This window comes from Martes martes (assembly GCF_963455335.1).
Source record: "Martes martes genome assembly, chromosome: 7".
Lineage (NCBI taxonomy): Eukaryota > Metazoa > Chordata > Mammalia > Carnivora > Mustelidae > Martes > Martes martes.
The window spans coordinates 49,028,663-49,043,924 of record NC_137894.1 but is presented as its reverse complement, the minus strand read 5'-3'; the positions used below and the strand labels follow the sequence as shown (position 1 = coordinate 49,043,924).

Below are 15,262 nucleotides of genomic sequence, written 5' to 3'. Positions count from 1 at the left end.
CCTCTCTGCCTGCTTGTGATCTCTGTCTGTCAAATAAATTAATAAAATATTAAAAAAAAAGAAAAATAATATGCTGGATCATAAAAGAAAGCTTTACATCATACAAAAGGATGTTATCTGTAACAAAATTAGAGTTAGATGCCAATAACAGAAAGAACAAAGAAAGAAAAGGAAATTTCAAAACACACTTGTATGTAATCCATGGATCAGAGGGGAAATAGAAAATATTTTGAACTGAACAAAAATAAGACACATATCAAAATTTGTGGGGTACAACTAACGCATTACTTAGAGGATGTTATAGCATTAAATACTTAAGTTAGAAAAAAGAGAAGTCTGAAATAATCTAAGCTTTCATCTTAAGAGACTAGAAAAAAGAAGAGCAAACTAAAAATTAGAAGGCAGTAAACAATAAAGAGCAGGAATCAACGAAATCGAAAAGAACAAATAAATACAGAAAATCAACTAAAACCTAAACTGACTCTTTGAAAAGATCAATACAAGCAATACTGACAAAGACAAAAAGGGAGAAGACATAAATTCTCAATATCAATACAAATGAAGAGATTTCACAATAGATCATACAAATATTTAACTAACAAGGAAATACTGTGAGCAACTCTATGCACATACACTCAAGAACTTCCTGAAATGACAAACTACAAACATTCACTTACAATAGCATGGATGAGTTGCACAGAACAGAAGTATCAGATAAGTTGAATTTGTAGCTAAAAACTTTAAAAAAAAAAGAAAAAAAGGAATTCTTCAGGCCCAGATGTCTTCACTAATGAAATCTACCAAACATTTAAAAAAGAGATAACTCCAGACTGATAAGACTGGAAAGTAAGAAATAAAACTGTCCCTATTTGCAAAGAACATTACTGTCTACACAAAAAATTCCAAGGAATACAAACAGACAAACAAACCACTCCTGGAACTAAGAAGTGAACTTATCATGGTCAAAAAATACAAGGTCAACATCAATTATATTTCTATATACTAAACAATGAACACTTTGGAACCCCCCAATTTTTAAATAATGCCATTTATAATTGTTCCATAGAAACAAATTCCTTAGGTATAAAATCTGATAAAAACATGTATAGGATCTGTATGCTAAAAACTACAAAATGCTCATAAGGTAAATCAAAGAAGACATAAGTGAATAGAAGGATATACTGAGTTCACAGACTGGAAAACTCAAAATAGTAAAAACATCAATTCTCTCCCAAACTGGTCTACAGATTTAATACAATAAAAATCCCAGCATTTTTTGCTGTTATAGCAAGCTGATTTTCAAACTAACATGGAAAGGCAAAAAATCTAAAATAGCCAAAGCTATTAAAAAAACAAATTAAAAAAAAGGAAATTGGAGGAACGATACAATCCAATGGAACAGAACAGTTTCCACAAATAGCTCCACACAAACATGACCAAGTGATTTTTAACAAAGGTTCAAAGATAAATACAATGAGAAAAGGATAGGCTTTTTGACATATTGTGTTGGAACAACTGAGCATCCAAATATAAAGAAAAAAATGAATTTTTACCTAAACCTCTCACTTCATATAAAAAATTAGCTCAAGCTGGGGCACTTGGGGGGCTCAGTAGTTAAGTGCCTGCCTTTTGCTCAGGTCTTGATCACGGAGTCCTGGGATGGAGCCCCCTCCCTGCTCAGCAGGAAGCTTCCTTCTCCTTCTACCACTCCCTCTGCTTGTGTTCCCTCTCTTGCTGTGTCTCTGTCAAATAAATAAATAAATAAATAAATTCTTTTTAAAAAGTTAGCTCAAATGGATACATAAAATATAAAACTATAAAACTTTTTACACAACTCCCACCCCCGGAAAAAATTTTTGTGACCTAGGGCTAGCTAGGTAAAGAGTTCTTAGCTATGACATCAAAATACAACCCAGTAGGATGCCTGGGTGGCTCAGGTCATGATCTCAGGGCCCCCGCATCAGGCTCTGTGCTCAGTGGAGAGTTTGCTTCCTCCTCCCCCTCTGCCTGCCTCTCTGCCTACTTGTGATCTGTCAAATAAATAAATAAATAAATATTTTTTTAAAAAAAAAATCCAGAATGTAAAAAAGGATAAATTGGACTTTATCAAAATTAAAAACTTCAGCTCTAGAAAGTTTTCTAATATAATATAAAGACAAGTTACAGACAGGGAAACAATTGTAAATAACATATTCAACAAAGTATTTGAATCCAGAATATATAAGGAACTCTCAAAACTCAACAGGAAGAAAACAATCCAATTTTTTAAAAATGATTTTACTTATTTACTTGACAGATCACAAGTAGGCAGAGAGGCAGGCAGAGAGAGGGGAGGAAGCAGGCCCCTCACTGAGCAGAGAGCCTGATGGATGGATTCGGGGCTCCATCCCAGGACGCTGGGATCACGACCTGAGCCGAAGGCAGAGGCTTTAACCCACTGAATCACCCAGGCGCCCCCAAACAATCCAATTTAAATGTGAACAAAAAGCACACTGATTAGAATGGCTAAAATTAAAGAAAAAAAACAAAAAACCAGGGGCGCCTGGGTGGATCAGGTCATGATTAAGCCCCGGATTGGGCTCCCTGCTCAGTGGGAAGCCTGCTTCTCCCTCTCCCACTCTCCCTGCTTGTGTTCCCCCTCTCACTGTGTGTCTCTCTGTCAAATAAATAAATAAATCTTTTAAAAAATAGTAAAAATAAATAAAATTAAAACAAAAACAAAAACACAAGCCAATAACACAGCAAAAGAAAATGCTGCCAAAGATGCAGAGCAATAGGAACTCTCATTCATTGCTGGTGGGAATGAAAAATGGCACAACCACTTTGAGAAACAATTTGGCGGTTTCTTATAAAGTTAAATTTACACTTATACAACCCAGCAATCAAACTCCTAGATTACTTACTCAAGTGAACTGAAAGCATATTCACACAAAAATCTGTACATGACTGTTTAATAGAAGCTTTACTCATGATCAACAAAAACTGAAGGAACCAACATGTTCTTCAACGAGTTGTTAAAAACAAACATAAATGATTAAAGGTAATAATTTAGGTGAAACAAATTTTATTTAACACTTTATGAGGTGGATATAAATTTTATTTAACACTTTATGAGGTAATAATTTAGGTGAAACAAATTTTATTTAACACTTTATGGGGCAGAAGACAGGAAGCTTTTACAGTATAAAGAATAAAGAAAAAGGAAGAGAAAAATGGAAAATATTTGACTGGCTAGAACCACCCAGTCAACCTCATTTGGGGTAAGAAGGCCCAGAGTTGGCCTGGTGTTTGGGGATTGTCTTATTAGAAAGCCTGTGTTTTTGGTGAAGTGGAGCGTTTACAGAGACACAGTTTCAGTTTGCTGATGTGGCACCTGGAGCAGGAGCAGCTTTTCTTGGGCCTAGAAAGTTATTTCAGTAAGAAGAATGGATAAAATAATTGTGGTAAATCCATACAATAGAATACTCTGCAGGAATAAAAAGGACTGAACTATTTGATTCATAAGACCAACAAGGAGAAATCTTAAATGCACTTCGCTAAGTGAGAAGTCAGATCCAAAAAGTTACATATTATATGACTGCATGTATATGACACACTGGAGAAGGCAAAACAACATGGAAAGAAAAGAGATTAGTAGTTGTCAGGGTTTGGGGGATGTGGGAATGGCTAACTACAAAGCAGGTGTGTGAACTGAGATGTGGGATGGGTAGTCCTATGGGACTGAGCCCTTAACATGTGGAATTTGCTACTTTCTCCAGGTAGATGGTGTCAGAACTTAGTGCAACTTTGTGATTTATAACAAATACATACATGTGGTAATTCAGATGACCAAAACATATTTTTCATATATATTTATACTTCATCCATGGTTCCTGGCTCACAGTTCCCAAAACCCTTGGAACTTCCCGAGCAATAAGAGCAAGGGAAACATCTTTTGTTATATTTGGCCTCTTGGCCTCAGTTCCTATAATCACTTCAGAGCCATAAAGGTGAAATGGGTGTCTTGTTACTTGTAATAAGCCCCTTTCCACCACAACTGGATTTACAGAAAGTAACTGAGGAAGGAAGGTTTCTGGAAGAACCAACCCTGGGATTAGGGAAGTTGGAAATTTAGTTCCATCCCATGAACCTCCAGGGAGGGGAGAGGGACTACAGTCTGAATCAAGTGCCATGGCCAATAATTTAATCAGTTGTGTTTATGTAATGAAGCCTCCATAAGAACACAACAGGAAGGGTTTCAGAGAACTTCTAGGTGGTGAATACATGGGCATTTGGAGAGCAGTGTGCTCTCAGAGGGCATGGAAAGCTTTGCACCCTTTCCCCATACCTTGCCCTAGGCTTATCTTCCATCTGGCTGTTCCTAAGTTATATACTTTTTTAATAAGCCAATAATCTAGTAAGTTAAATGTTTGAGTTCTGAAAACTACTCTAAGAAATTAATCAAACCCAAGGAGGGAGTCATTGGAACTTCTGATTGATAGCTTGTCGGTCAGAATCACTGGTGACAATCTCGGCTTGCACCTGGTATATGAACTGAGGTATGGAGTGCACAGTCATATGGGATTGAGCCCTTAACCGATACTATCTCTGGGTAGATGTGTCAGACATTTAGTTGACTTGTAGGACACCCAGCTGCTTGTTGGTGTGGGGAACTCCTCTGCCCTACACATGCACACATACACAGGTTGTTAACTGGGTCCAGTACTGTTTAAAAGGAGAATACTCAGTGTGATGAAACTGTCTGTATGGTACTGGGATAGTGACAGATGACCCTGTGCATTTGTCAAAACCCACAGAACTGTACATTGCAAAACGTGAACTTTAATGTATGCAAATTTAAAAAAAAGATTTTACTTATTTATTTGACAGACAGAGATCACAAGTAGACAGCTCCCTGCTGAGCAGAGAGCCCGATGCTATGCAGGACTCGATCCCAGGACCCTGGGATCATGACCTGAGCGGAAGGCAGAGGCTTTAACGCACTGAGCCACCCAGGCACCCCTAATGTATGCAAATTTTTAAAAATCAACTAAGATGCTAGGGAAATTTTAAGATAGAATGCAGTCTGTGACAAATGAGTCTGACTGTATTGGAAATGAAAGGCAAAAACCCCACTGAAGAGGTTAGAAGGAAAATGAGCTGACCTAAGTAACTTTGGAAAACAGTATTTTAAATGGAAACTTTAAGGCTAAACACAAAAGGACCCATACATAAACACAGTAATCTAGTTGGTAAATTTATTTTTTATGGTAGCAATGGTTAATTCTAAATTTACTTTTTACATGTACACTGCGGTGGAACAAAAATGTAAATAAGCCAGGTTTCTCATTCTCAAGAAAAGTTAGTAGTTAAGCAAAAAGGAGAAGGCTAGAATGAACCTTATGGTACTGGAGCAGAATCACAGACTTTGGTATGAACTTAACATATATACTGCTTACATAATACACAAATACATAAATACACAATTATAATGTGTACACACACACACAGATTAGCATACAGATGTATAATTCCCACCTTTATCCTCTGAAAAGGCTTAGAAACAGTGACACCCCAAGAGTAAGGAGTACATCCAGCACCCAGACACTGGTCTCTAAACACAATTCTCTAATACAAGAAACCAGAGCTCAGAGAAATGACTGATGCTAGGAATAGGGTGGAGAAAATACAAGATGAGTTTGGAGTATCTTGTAGTGCCAGAAATCAAGGCACTACTCAAAAAATGTCAAAGGGATACAGGGTTCAACAATGAAATAATTTTAGCAACAAAACAAATAACATTCATTGGGTTATAAGCCAATGTATAAAAATAAGTATTCATAATGACCTAAATGAATGCAAGAATTAATGAATGAATGAAAGGTAAGGGACAAACTTTCTTATGGAAGAAATCCTAATAATATATGTAGACAGGCCATAAAATGAAACCATCACCCCACCTCTTTGAGTGCAGGCTAGAATTAGTGATTCACTTCCAAAGAACAGATGACATAAAGACAAAAATAATAACTTTACAGGGTAGAAACCTAGCAAACACTACCTTAACCAAATGATATCAGATACTCCCTAATATGATGTGATGAGAAGGGTACTTCACTATCATACCTTTGATATCCTTCCCTAAAATTCTTAACCTCAGTCTAATCAGAAGAAAACATCAGATAAACACAAATTGAGGGATATTCTCCAAAATACCTCACAAGTATTAATACTCAAAATTATCAAGATTCTGAAAAACAAGGGAAGACTAAGAAACTACCAGAAACCAAAGGAGAATAAGGAGAGAGTAAACGCAATGTGGAATCCCTGGAACATAAAAAGGAGACTCGTGGAAAATCTGACAAAATCTGAGTTTAAAATTTGGAATTTGGTTAACATTAAGGTACCAATGTTGGTTTCTTCATTTTAATAAATGTATTTGGTCTCGGTTTTATAAGATGTTATCATCTGGATGAGAGACATACAGGGATCCTCTATATTATCTTTGCAACTTTTCTACAAATCTAAAATTATTCCCAAATAAAGTTTCTGTTATTTTATAAAGTGGACAAAAGACTTGGAGAGACCCAAAAAGAATATACGTATAGCAAAAAAACACGTAACAAAGTGGTGGATATCATTAACTATTAGGAAAATGCAATTTAAAATCATGATTATCAGATATCATTCCAAATCTATTAGAATGGTTGTAATGAAAAAGAATGACCACTTGCAGATGCTGCTGCCCCAGGGCTGCCTGTGCCCACCCAGCCATGGTCACAGTATTGTGTTCTTGGATATCACTAAGGATAGCAAGCACTCTGGCCACGTCTCCTTTAAGCTGTTTGCAGACAGAGCTCCAAAGACAGCAAAAAACTTTTGTGCTCTGAGCACTGGGGAAAAAGGATTTGGTTATAAAGGTGCTTGCTTTCATAGGATTATTCCAGGATCTACATGCCAGGGTGGTGACTTCACATGCCATAATGGCACTGGCAGCAAGTCCATCTATGGGGAGAAATTTGATGATAAGAATTTTATCCTGAAGCACACAGGTCCTGGCATCTTATCCATGGCAAATGTTAGACCCTACATAAACAGTTCCCAGTTTTTCATCTGCAGTGCCAACACTGAGTGGTTGGAGAACAAATATGTGTTCTTTGGCAAGGTGAAGGAGGGCATGAATACTACAAAAGCCATGGAGTGCTTTGGAGCCAGGAATGGCAAGACCAGCAAAATGATCACCACTGCTGACTATGGACAAATGTAATAAATTTCACTTGTGTTTTATCTTAACTACCAGACCGTTCCTTCTTTAGCTCAGGAGAGTACCTCTTCACCTCTACCTATTTAAAATATCCTATAATCTTTGTACTCTCACTGCAATTCTATAGGTTTTCCTTACTCCCCTCTAAGTCTAGATGGATTACAGAGTTAAGTTTATGATTATGAAATAAAAACTAAACAAACAAAAGAATGACCCTACCAAGTGTTGGCAAATAGGCAAAACAACTAGAACAATCACACATTGCTGATGAGAATACAAAGTGGTACAACCAATTTAGAAAACAGTTTGGCAATTTCTTATTAAGTAAAATTATACAATTACCAACAATCTCACTACTAGGTATTTACCCAAGAGAAATGAAAACTTGTATTCACAAAAGCCAACAAACAAATGTTTATAACATCCCTATTCAAAATAGCCACAAACTTGAAACAACTCAAAGTCCTTCAATGAATTAAGGAATAAACTGTGGTAAATTCATTAAATCAAATACTACTCAGCAATAAAAATGAATGAAATAATGATATACAAAACAAGGTAGATGAAATATTAAGGCACTATGCTGAGTAAATGCATGTATAACTGTCTCAAATAGCTATATACTTTATGATCCCACTTAGTGGCCATTTTTGAAAACACAAAACTAAACAACAAAGTGGTTGCCAGGGGTTACGGGTGAGATAAAGAGAGTACAACTGTAAGGGCCTATTTAGCCAGAGCAGCTCCATCCGGTTAAACAGAGATTTTGTTGCTTATGCAGTAGAACTTAAACTGACCCTGCCCCCCCACCTCAGGGAATTTACTTAAAAACAAGTCCCAGAAACCAGTCCCAGGTAACAAAGCCCAAATACAAGGGTGGGTCAGGCCAGGTGGAGGTATCCAATCAGTAGGGGCTCATACTGTCTCCCTAGCTACCAAGGAGTATGGGCCCCGCCCTCTGGGCGCCTTTTGGACGCCAATTCTGACCAAGGTGATAGGCTAGGTCAAATATCTACTATAGGGTAAATTGTAATTCACTTATATGTGACCTAGCATGACTGTGCAGCTTTCTCTGTGTGTTACAATCTCACTGGCCACCTGTGCGTGGCCAGGCCCAACCACATGGCCTTTGCCCTTAAAAGCCAGTCTGTAAGGCAGAGAGAAGTTGCCTCTTTGCAAGAGACGGCCCCGGCCGGTCGGTTAGATTCTTGATGCTTGGCTCGAAATAAAGCTTTGCTTGACCTTAGCTTTGTATCAGTCTCGCTCCTTTGACCATGGACCCAACACAACTACAAAGAGATAGCATAAGGGAATTTTATGAACTAATGGAACCATCTCGGTATCTGGATACTGACTGTGATGACAGTTACATGAAAATCTACACACGTTAAAGTTCATCAACTGTACACACAAAAGGCAATTTTACTGCATGTTCATTAAAAAAATTAATTTCTGGTATTTAAACAAATAACCTTTAAGTCACGAAGATTTTTCCAGGATATTTAGTTTGAATTTTACAGTCTATAAGAATTCTCTCATTTATTCTGGCTACTTTTAAGATAAAACAAATGAAAATTTCTCTGCTCAGTCCTAACATATAGAATCAATAGCCTAAAAGTCAATTCCTCTAGTCAGTGCATCACCTGCAAAGGAGTCTAATCACAAACCTCCTTAATTGAAGAGTAAATCTTGACAGGTACTTAAGGGCATCATAAAAGAACTTTCATTAACTTAAAAAAAAAAAAAAAACCACCTGATTTATAGCCAGAGAATTCCAGGGAAGGAAAAAAATGTAATTAATTCTACCTCAAATGCATTGAGAACATTCTAACATTGCAGAGTAAAACATAATCATTTGTTTCCACCTTTATTATCAGGCAAAAATTGTTTTACTTGAGTAAGAAGGTGAAGCAAAGATGTAAATCAGATAACAATATTTCAGAAGTCTACTCTTCTGCAAGAGTTTTACCTGAACTAATACAGCACTACTATAAGCTTCCATTATACTATACATACACATAGAACAAAACATGCAAATCCATACACAACAACTGGTTTAAATTTTAAAATCTAAGTAGAAAGGCACTATGTCTCCTGAAAACACCTTTTATTATTATTTAATCTGATTCCTAGGTTTATCTTAGGTGTTATTTTTTTAAAAACATATTCAGGCAACTATTTTATTTAAATAAAACTCACTGATTACTTTTTTAAAAGAATACAATTGTTCTCAGTTGTGCTAGTAAATTTAGTAACAATTTTACATTGCTATACTTTGTTTAAAAGAATCAGAGTTTTTTTTAAAAAAAAGCCAATCTCCAACTGCACTAATTTAAAATGGAAAACAAAAACCTCTGTAAGAAACAGTTTTTGCCTTAAGGCTTTTTGTTTTCCTAGTATTACATTCAATTAGAAGTGAAATGGCCTGCTTCAAGAATTTAGGTTTATTTTCCCCAGAAACACATTTGGAAAAATATATGACTTCTGAAACCATATCCTTTCAAACTGAAGCCATTTCTATGTAGCCAGGGTAAGAATTCACTAAGGCCAATTTAGTTTTAACACCAGCTAAAACTGCACCTACTGCAAATCAGTATGCTTATTCTTCCATGTAATCTTCTCAGTAAATGTTCAATTTACTAAACAAAGGCTGCTTTAATAATTCAAATCTGATGTCTAAAGATGCAAATATACCTATCAAAAGCTTCAATAAGTCAGTAAATTCCATCTCACTGTGGCATTGCATGTATTTAAGTCAATATTACATTTTAATGACCAAAACCACAGAGGATTTTTTCCCTTCTCTTTTTACAAAAATCAAAAGAACCTCAGTTATTTTTATTATTGTATTGTTATACTCCCAGCCTCCTTCAAAAGTTTCCATTTTTAAAATTTATTTATTTACTTATTTATTTAGAATTTTTATTTATTCATTTGAGAGAGCGTGCGCGAGTGAGCGAGCATGAGCAGCAGAGAGGAGCAGAGGGAGAGGAAGAATCAGGCTCCCAGCTAAGCAAGAAGTCCGACGTGGGACTCGAACTCAGGACCGTAGGATCATGAACTGAGCCAGAGGCAGACACTTAATGGACTGAGGTACTCAGGCGCCCCAAAAGTTTCCATTTAATAAGAATTTTTGCATATGAATGAAATCTGACAGGATGCTACACTTTCCTAGACATTCACTGAAGCCCATTAAAAAAAAAAAAGCCCACAGAAATCAACATTATCTGTTAATGCTCTCATGATTACAGTGCATTAAAACACCTCTATAAAATAAAAGCAGCTATCACCTTCCTCAACCCACATTAATATCACGCAAATTTAATAGGACAATACCCATCTTAACATAAGCAAATGAAATGAATTTTTCATCTACTCTTCTAAAATTTCTTTTATCAGAAATGAAATTTTGTGTAAATATACTTAGGCTACTTGTTTGGAGACATGAAGAGTCATATGGATAAGATATCCATAAGTAATGTTAAACTGCCAAAGAATCAGGAAGGAATTTGCAACCACCTGGATGGAACTAGAAGGTATTATGCTGAGCGAAATAAGTCAATCAGAGAAAGATAATTATCATATGATCTCCCTGATATGAGGAATTTGAGAGGCAGAGTGGGGGGCTTTGGGGGTAGGGAAGGAAAAAATGAAACAAGATGGGGTTGGGAGAGAGATAAACCATAAGAGACTCTTAATATCACAAAACAAACTGAGGGTTGCTGGGGGGAGCGTGGTTGGGTTATGGACATTGGGGAGGGTATGTGCTATGGTGAATGCTGTGAAGTGTGTAAGCCTGACGATTCACAGACCTGTACCCCTGGGGCAAATAATACATTATATGTTAATAAAAATAATTAATTAAAAAAAAAGAATCAGGAAGGAATTTTTGTTGGAGTTCTGTGTGTACCAAAATTAAGAAGGTGCCCTAAGACCCTATGTGACATTTATGCTTTGGAGCTCACACCTTTGCAACAGATATATTTAACCACTTGCCAAATGTTTTGATAAGAAGTTCTGTGATGATCAAGTTTGAAATTAATGCTGGTATATTATCTATAAAACTCACACACCAATGTTTATTTCAACCCATCATTACTAAAGTTCCTCATTGCTGCTCTGGGACATTACATAGCACAGAATTAACTTGACTATCACTGAAAAAATTAAGAATTGTCTTTAAAAGTCTTAGAACAACTTGTAAGAATCCTGTGGCTTTTCACAAAAAACAGACTGACACTCAGCACACAGTGGGAGAACAACAGGGAGTTGTATATGAAGAAGATAGCTCTAGGCATAGTAAACAGGTAGTCTATCTCTTCCATTATTTTATTTTTATTCATTCACTCATTTTTCCCCATTATTTTAATAGGCTATCTATCCATGGAAAAGCCACATTGAGAAGTTTATTTTAATGTGCTTCAGGGTTGGCAATTTTTTACTATCTATTGATGAATACAGGGCTTAATAGAACTGCTGATTTTTTTAAAAATTGGGTAGGTACTTTCTGGCTGTCGAACCCAGGAGAAATAAAGCAAAAGTGCCAATTTATATGATGACAGCATTTGTAAAGCTGCCTTTACCACTCTGGAGTTTTAACTCAGGAAAGGAAGATGGAGTACATGAAAATTCTTAAATCCTTTTACAAAATTCTTCAGCAGGAATCTGATTAAATCTTAACTTGCCATCTTACTCTGGATTGAACTCAAAATTCCTCACTGCTTTTAGAGTAGAAAATATCAGAAAAGAGATAAATCAGATTCTTAACAATGCAAAGGAAAACCAAAGTAAGCCTTTGTGAACAGTATCTGTTAAACACATAAGATGTAAAACACTGGTCTAGTGGTGGGATGAGGAAAGGACCACAACAAAGAACACTAGTATCTACTTTCAAAGAACTTAATGTAAATACAAAGAACATGAAGAATCCTTTATAAAGCACTGCTCTGGTTTGCTTGTTGTTCTAAGTTTGCTGCTATATACATACAGGCTGGGCAGGGAATGTGTCTTGTCTTATTTATCACAATAGCCCCAGTGCCTATTGCAATGCCTGGCACAATGTAAGTAATCAGAAATTATTTGCTGGACAAAGATTTTCAACAGCCATGTCAATACTGACATTTGTTTTCTGTGACTTCAATGACTTAGCCCCTTTTGACAGACAGAACAGCCCTCCAAAGAGGTCCTTTCTCCTTTCACTCCTATCCCCAGCCTAGCTTTCCTTACATGACAAAAAGACTTTGTTATTATTAAGATTAAGGATGCTAAAATGGGGAGGTTGGCCTAAATTACCCAAGTGGGTCCAATCTAATCAACCATAAAAGTCCTTTAAAGTGAAGAGGAAGACAAAAGGTGGATCACAGAGATGAGACAGAAGGAGGAGGAGGAAATACCTTAAGTGTGAAAGGGACTTGACCCGTTGTTGCTGGCTTTTAAAATAGAGGAAAGAATGCCATAAGTCAAGGTATAAGGGTAGTCTTTAGGATCTGAGAAGGGTCCTCATGGGATAGCCAGCAAGGCAACTGGGATGTCAGCCCTACAACTGGAAGGAAAAGAATCCTATCCTGATGAAATCTTGATTTTAGCCCAGCTGGACCCTCCTGACCTACAGAATGTAAGATAATAGATTTCTGTTGTTTAAGCCACAAAGCCTGTAGTGATTTGCCACTGCAGCAATAGAAAACAAATGCACCCCCTGTAACTTCTACTCTAGCAACCTGAATGTATAGCCTTTTGTCATCACCTTGACACTCTTTCAAAGATCTTAAATCCTTAAATGCTTCAATCTGACCACAATCTCCTATTAACTCTTCTACTTCATGCTGCTGGTACCTGTCCTTATGAAGGAAAATACCTTGTTTAAAGGAAGGGATATCCTGAAACAAGATGTGTTATTTACCAATCCCAAATTCTATTTTCTAGTTACAATGTTCAGTCAGCATCCTACCAAAGAGTGCATGATTGCCCCACAGAATGATTTTAATAAAACTGCAAATTTCCTTGCAACAGGCAGTACTGAGGACATACACAGAAATGTGTTATTGAACAACCCAGCGTGTCAAATCCGGATTAACTTACTTTCAGAGGAAAAGCCTTTTGTTTTTAAACCTGGAACCACTTCTTTGCCTCTTTATATTTATATACTTGCTCTAAAATATTAAAAAAAAACTCATAAACAATCTGTTTAACAGTAATTAGAATTTTATCTAGTTAAAACAACAGCAGAGCATGCCACAACACAGATGGCAGAAGACTTTCCCCTTGCTTGATCAGTGTCAAAGAACTGTTCTCCTATTTCATGATTAAGAAGAATTCTGTTGCAGGCCATCTCATTTATAAAACACACGCTAGTGAGTGAAAGGACAACTTTATTAAGAAAGCCTTTGTTCAGCAGAACTCTTGGCTATTTCTCAATGTAAAGATTTTTCTTACTGCCCAGATAAAACCTAGCCAAATATATGATTAAGGCATCAGAATGGATGGAAGTCTGTACTATTGATCCCACTCTGGTTCCAAGTCCATAAGCACACTCATTCCTTATGGAGGTTTCCAAACTTGGAGCTCTTCAAAATCCCAGTGTTCAACTTATACCCATACCAATGAACTCAGAATATCTGGGGATGGGACAGCCCTAAGTACTTTTAAAGATCCCAAAGTAGTTCCAGTATGATTTATGACTAGCAATGTGGCATGGTATAGTGCACTTTATGGAACTGGCGGCCTGGGACCTGGCACTGGTCCTGCACCAGCAGCTTGGGTACATCACTGACTGGATAGCCATTTCCTCATCTGTAAAAAGATAAGGCTGGGTAAGTTATTGCTAATACTGAACACATTATGAGTCTAGGATGAGATTCCTTAGTTCTCTTCTAAAGATTAAACTGCCTCAATTTTAAATGCCTCCCCCAACCAAAATCCAAATCCGTGACCTGATACTTTTTCCAGCCTATTAAGAGCTTATTTTTGTAAAGAAAGATTATTTTATAGTAGGGAGCAAATTTAGCTACATTTTAACTGCTCAAATTTTGATACATCATTTTGTCTATCCAGGTCATAAAGTAGTATATGGACTGGGGATGATGGGAACCTTGAATGAACTTAAAATACAGCTTGCTATTAGACTATTTCTTGAACTCCCATTAAATTACATACTACATGTATTCTGATTTTCCTAAGTAGCATTCCTGGTTTTATTTAGGTCACAGAGGCGCAACATGATTTTAACTTTTCATTAATGTTAACTTATTTCATAAAAGCAAAGCATTAAGGACATGGGAAAACAGGGGTTGAGAGAACTCCTGAATAGCAGCTGTGTTTGGCAGCATCAAGCGGAGCCCTCACCCTCAGCCGGCCCTCTCACAAATGTAAGCTACCAGAGATGAGGGTGCTTGAAAAAAAGGCTAATCCATTCAATACGTAAGCACTTCATAGTACCAGCGTTTGGGGACTAGGTGGCACACTTCTATAATGGATCTCCAATGATCCCTGCATTCATGGTACTCACATGCTTGTGTAATTCCCTGTTCCCCTGAGTGTGGGCTGGGCCTACTGACTTCCTTCTGAAGATCAGAATAGGGCAAAAGTGAAGGGATGTCACTTCTGTGATTAGGTTAAAAATGATGATGATGTCCTACTTGCTAGCACTCTCTTTTGCTGGTACTCTTTCTTGCCCTCTTGCTTACTTGCTCTGAGGGAGATACTCTGGAAAGGTCCACGTAGCAAGGAATCAAGGGAGGCCTCTGACGAACAGCCCAACAAGGAAATGAATCCTGCCAACAACCACGTGAGTGAGCTAGGAAGTGGATCCTTCCACAATAAACTTTCAGATGAGACTGCAAGCCTACTCAACACACTGACTGTAGCCTTGTAAAAGACCCACCTAAGCCATTCCTATATTCCTGACCTACGGTGAGATGATGTGCTTTTTTTTTTTTTTTTTTATTTTTTAAAAGAGAGAGGGAACACAAGCAGGGAGAGTGGGAGAAGGAGAAGCAAGCTTCCTGCCAAGCAGAGAGCCTG

At 37.1% G+C, this 15,262-nt stretch overlaps 2 protein-coding genes across 2 annotated transcripts in view; one reads left to right on the top strand and one right to left on the bottom strand.

The window, feature by feature from the left end:
- The window catches only part of GLCE (glucuronic acid epimerase), a 118,251-nt gene that overhangs the window by 61,160 nt on the left and 41,829 nt on the right, over positions 1-15,262 (bottom strand). The gene's annotated exons all lie outside the window — the stretch shown is intronic.
- Positions 6,683-7,246, top strand: LOC308346612 (peptidyl-prolyl cis-trans isomerase A-like; the record flags this gene model as incomplete). Its single annotated transcript, XM_080809674.1, has 1 exon — positions 6,683-7,246. One exon carries the CDS (start codon positions 6,683-6,685, stop codon positions 7,244-7,246), a length of 564 nt encoding a protein of 187 aa, XP_080665800.1.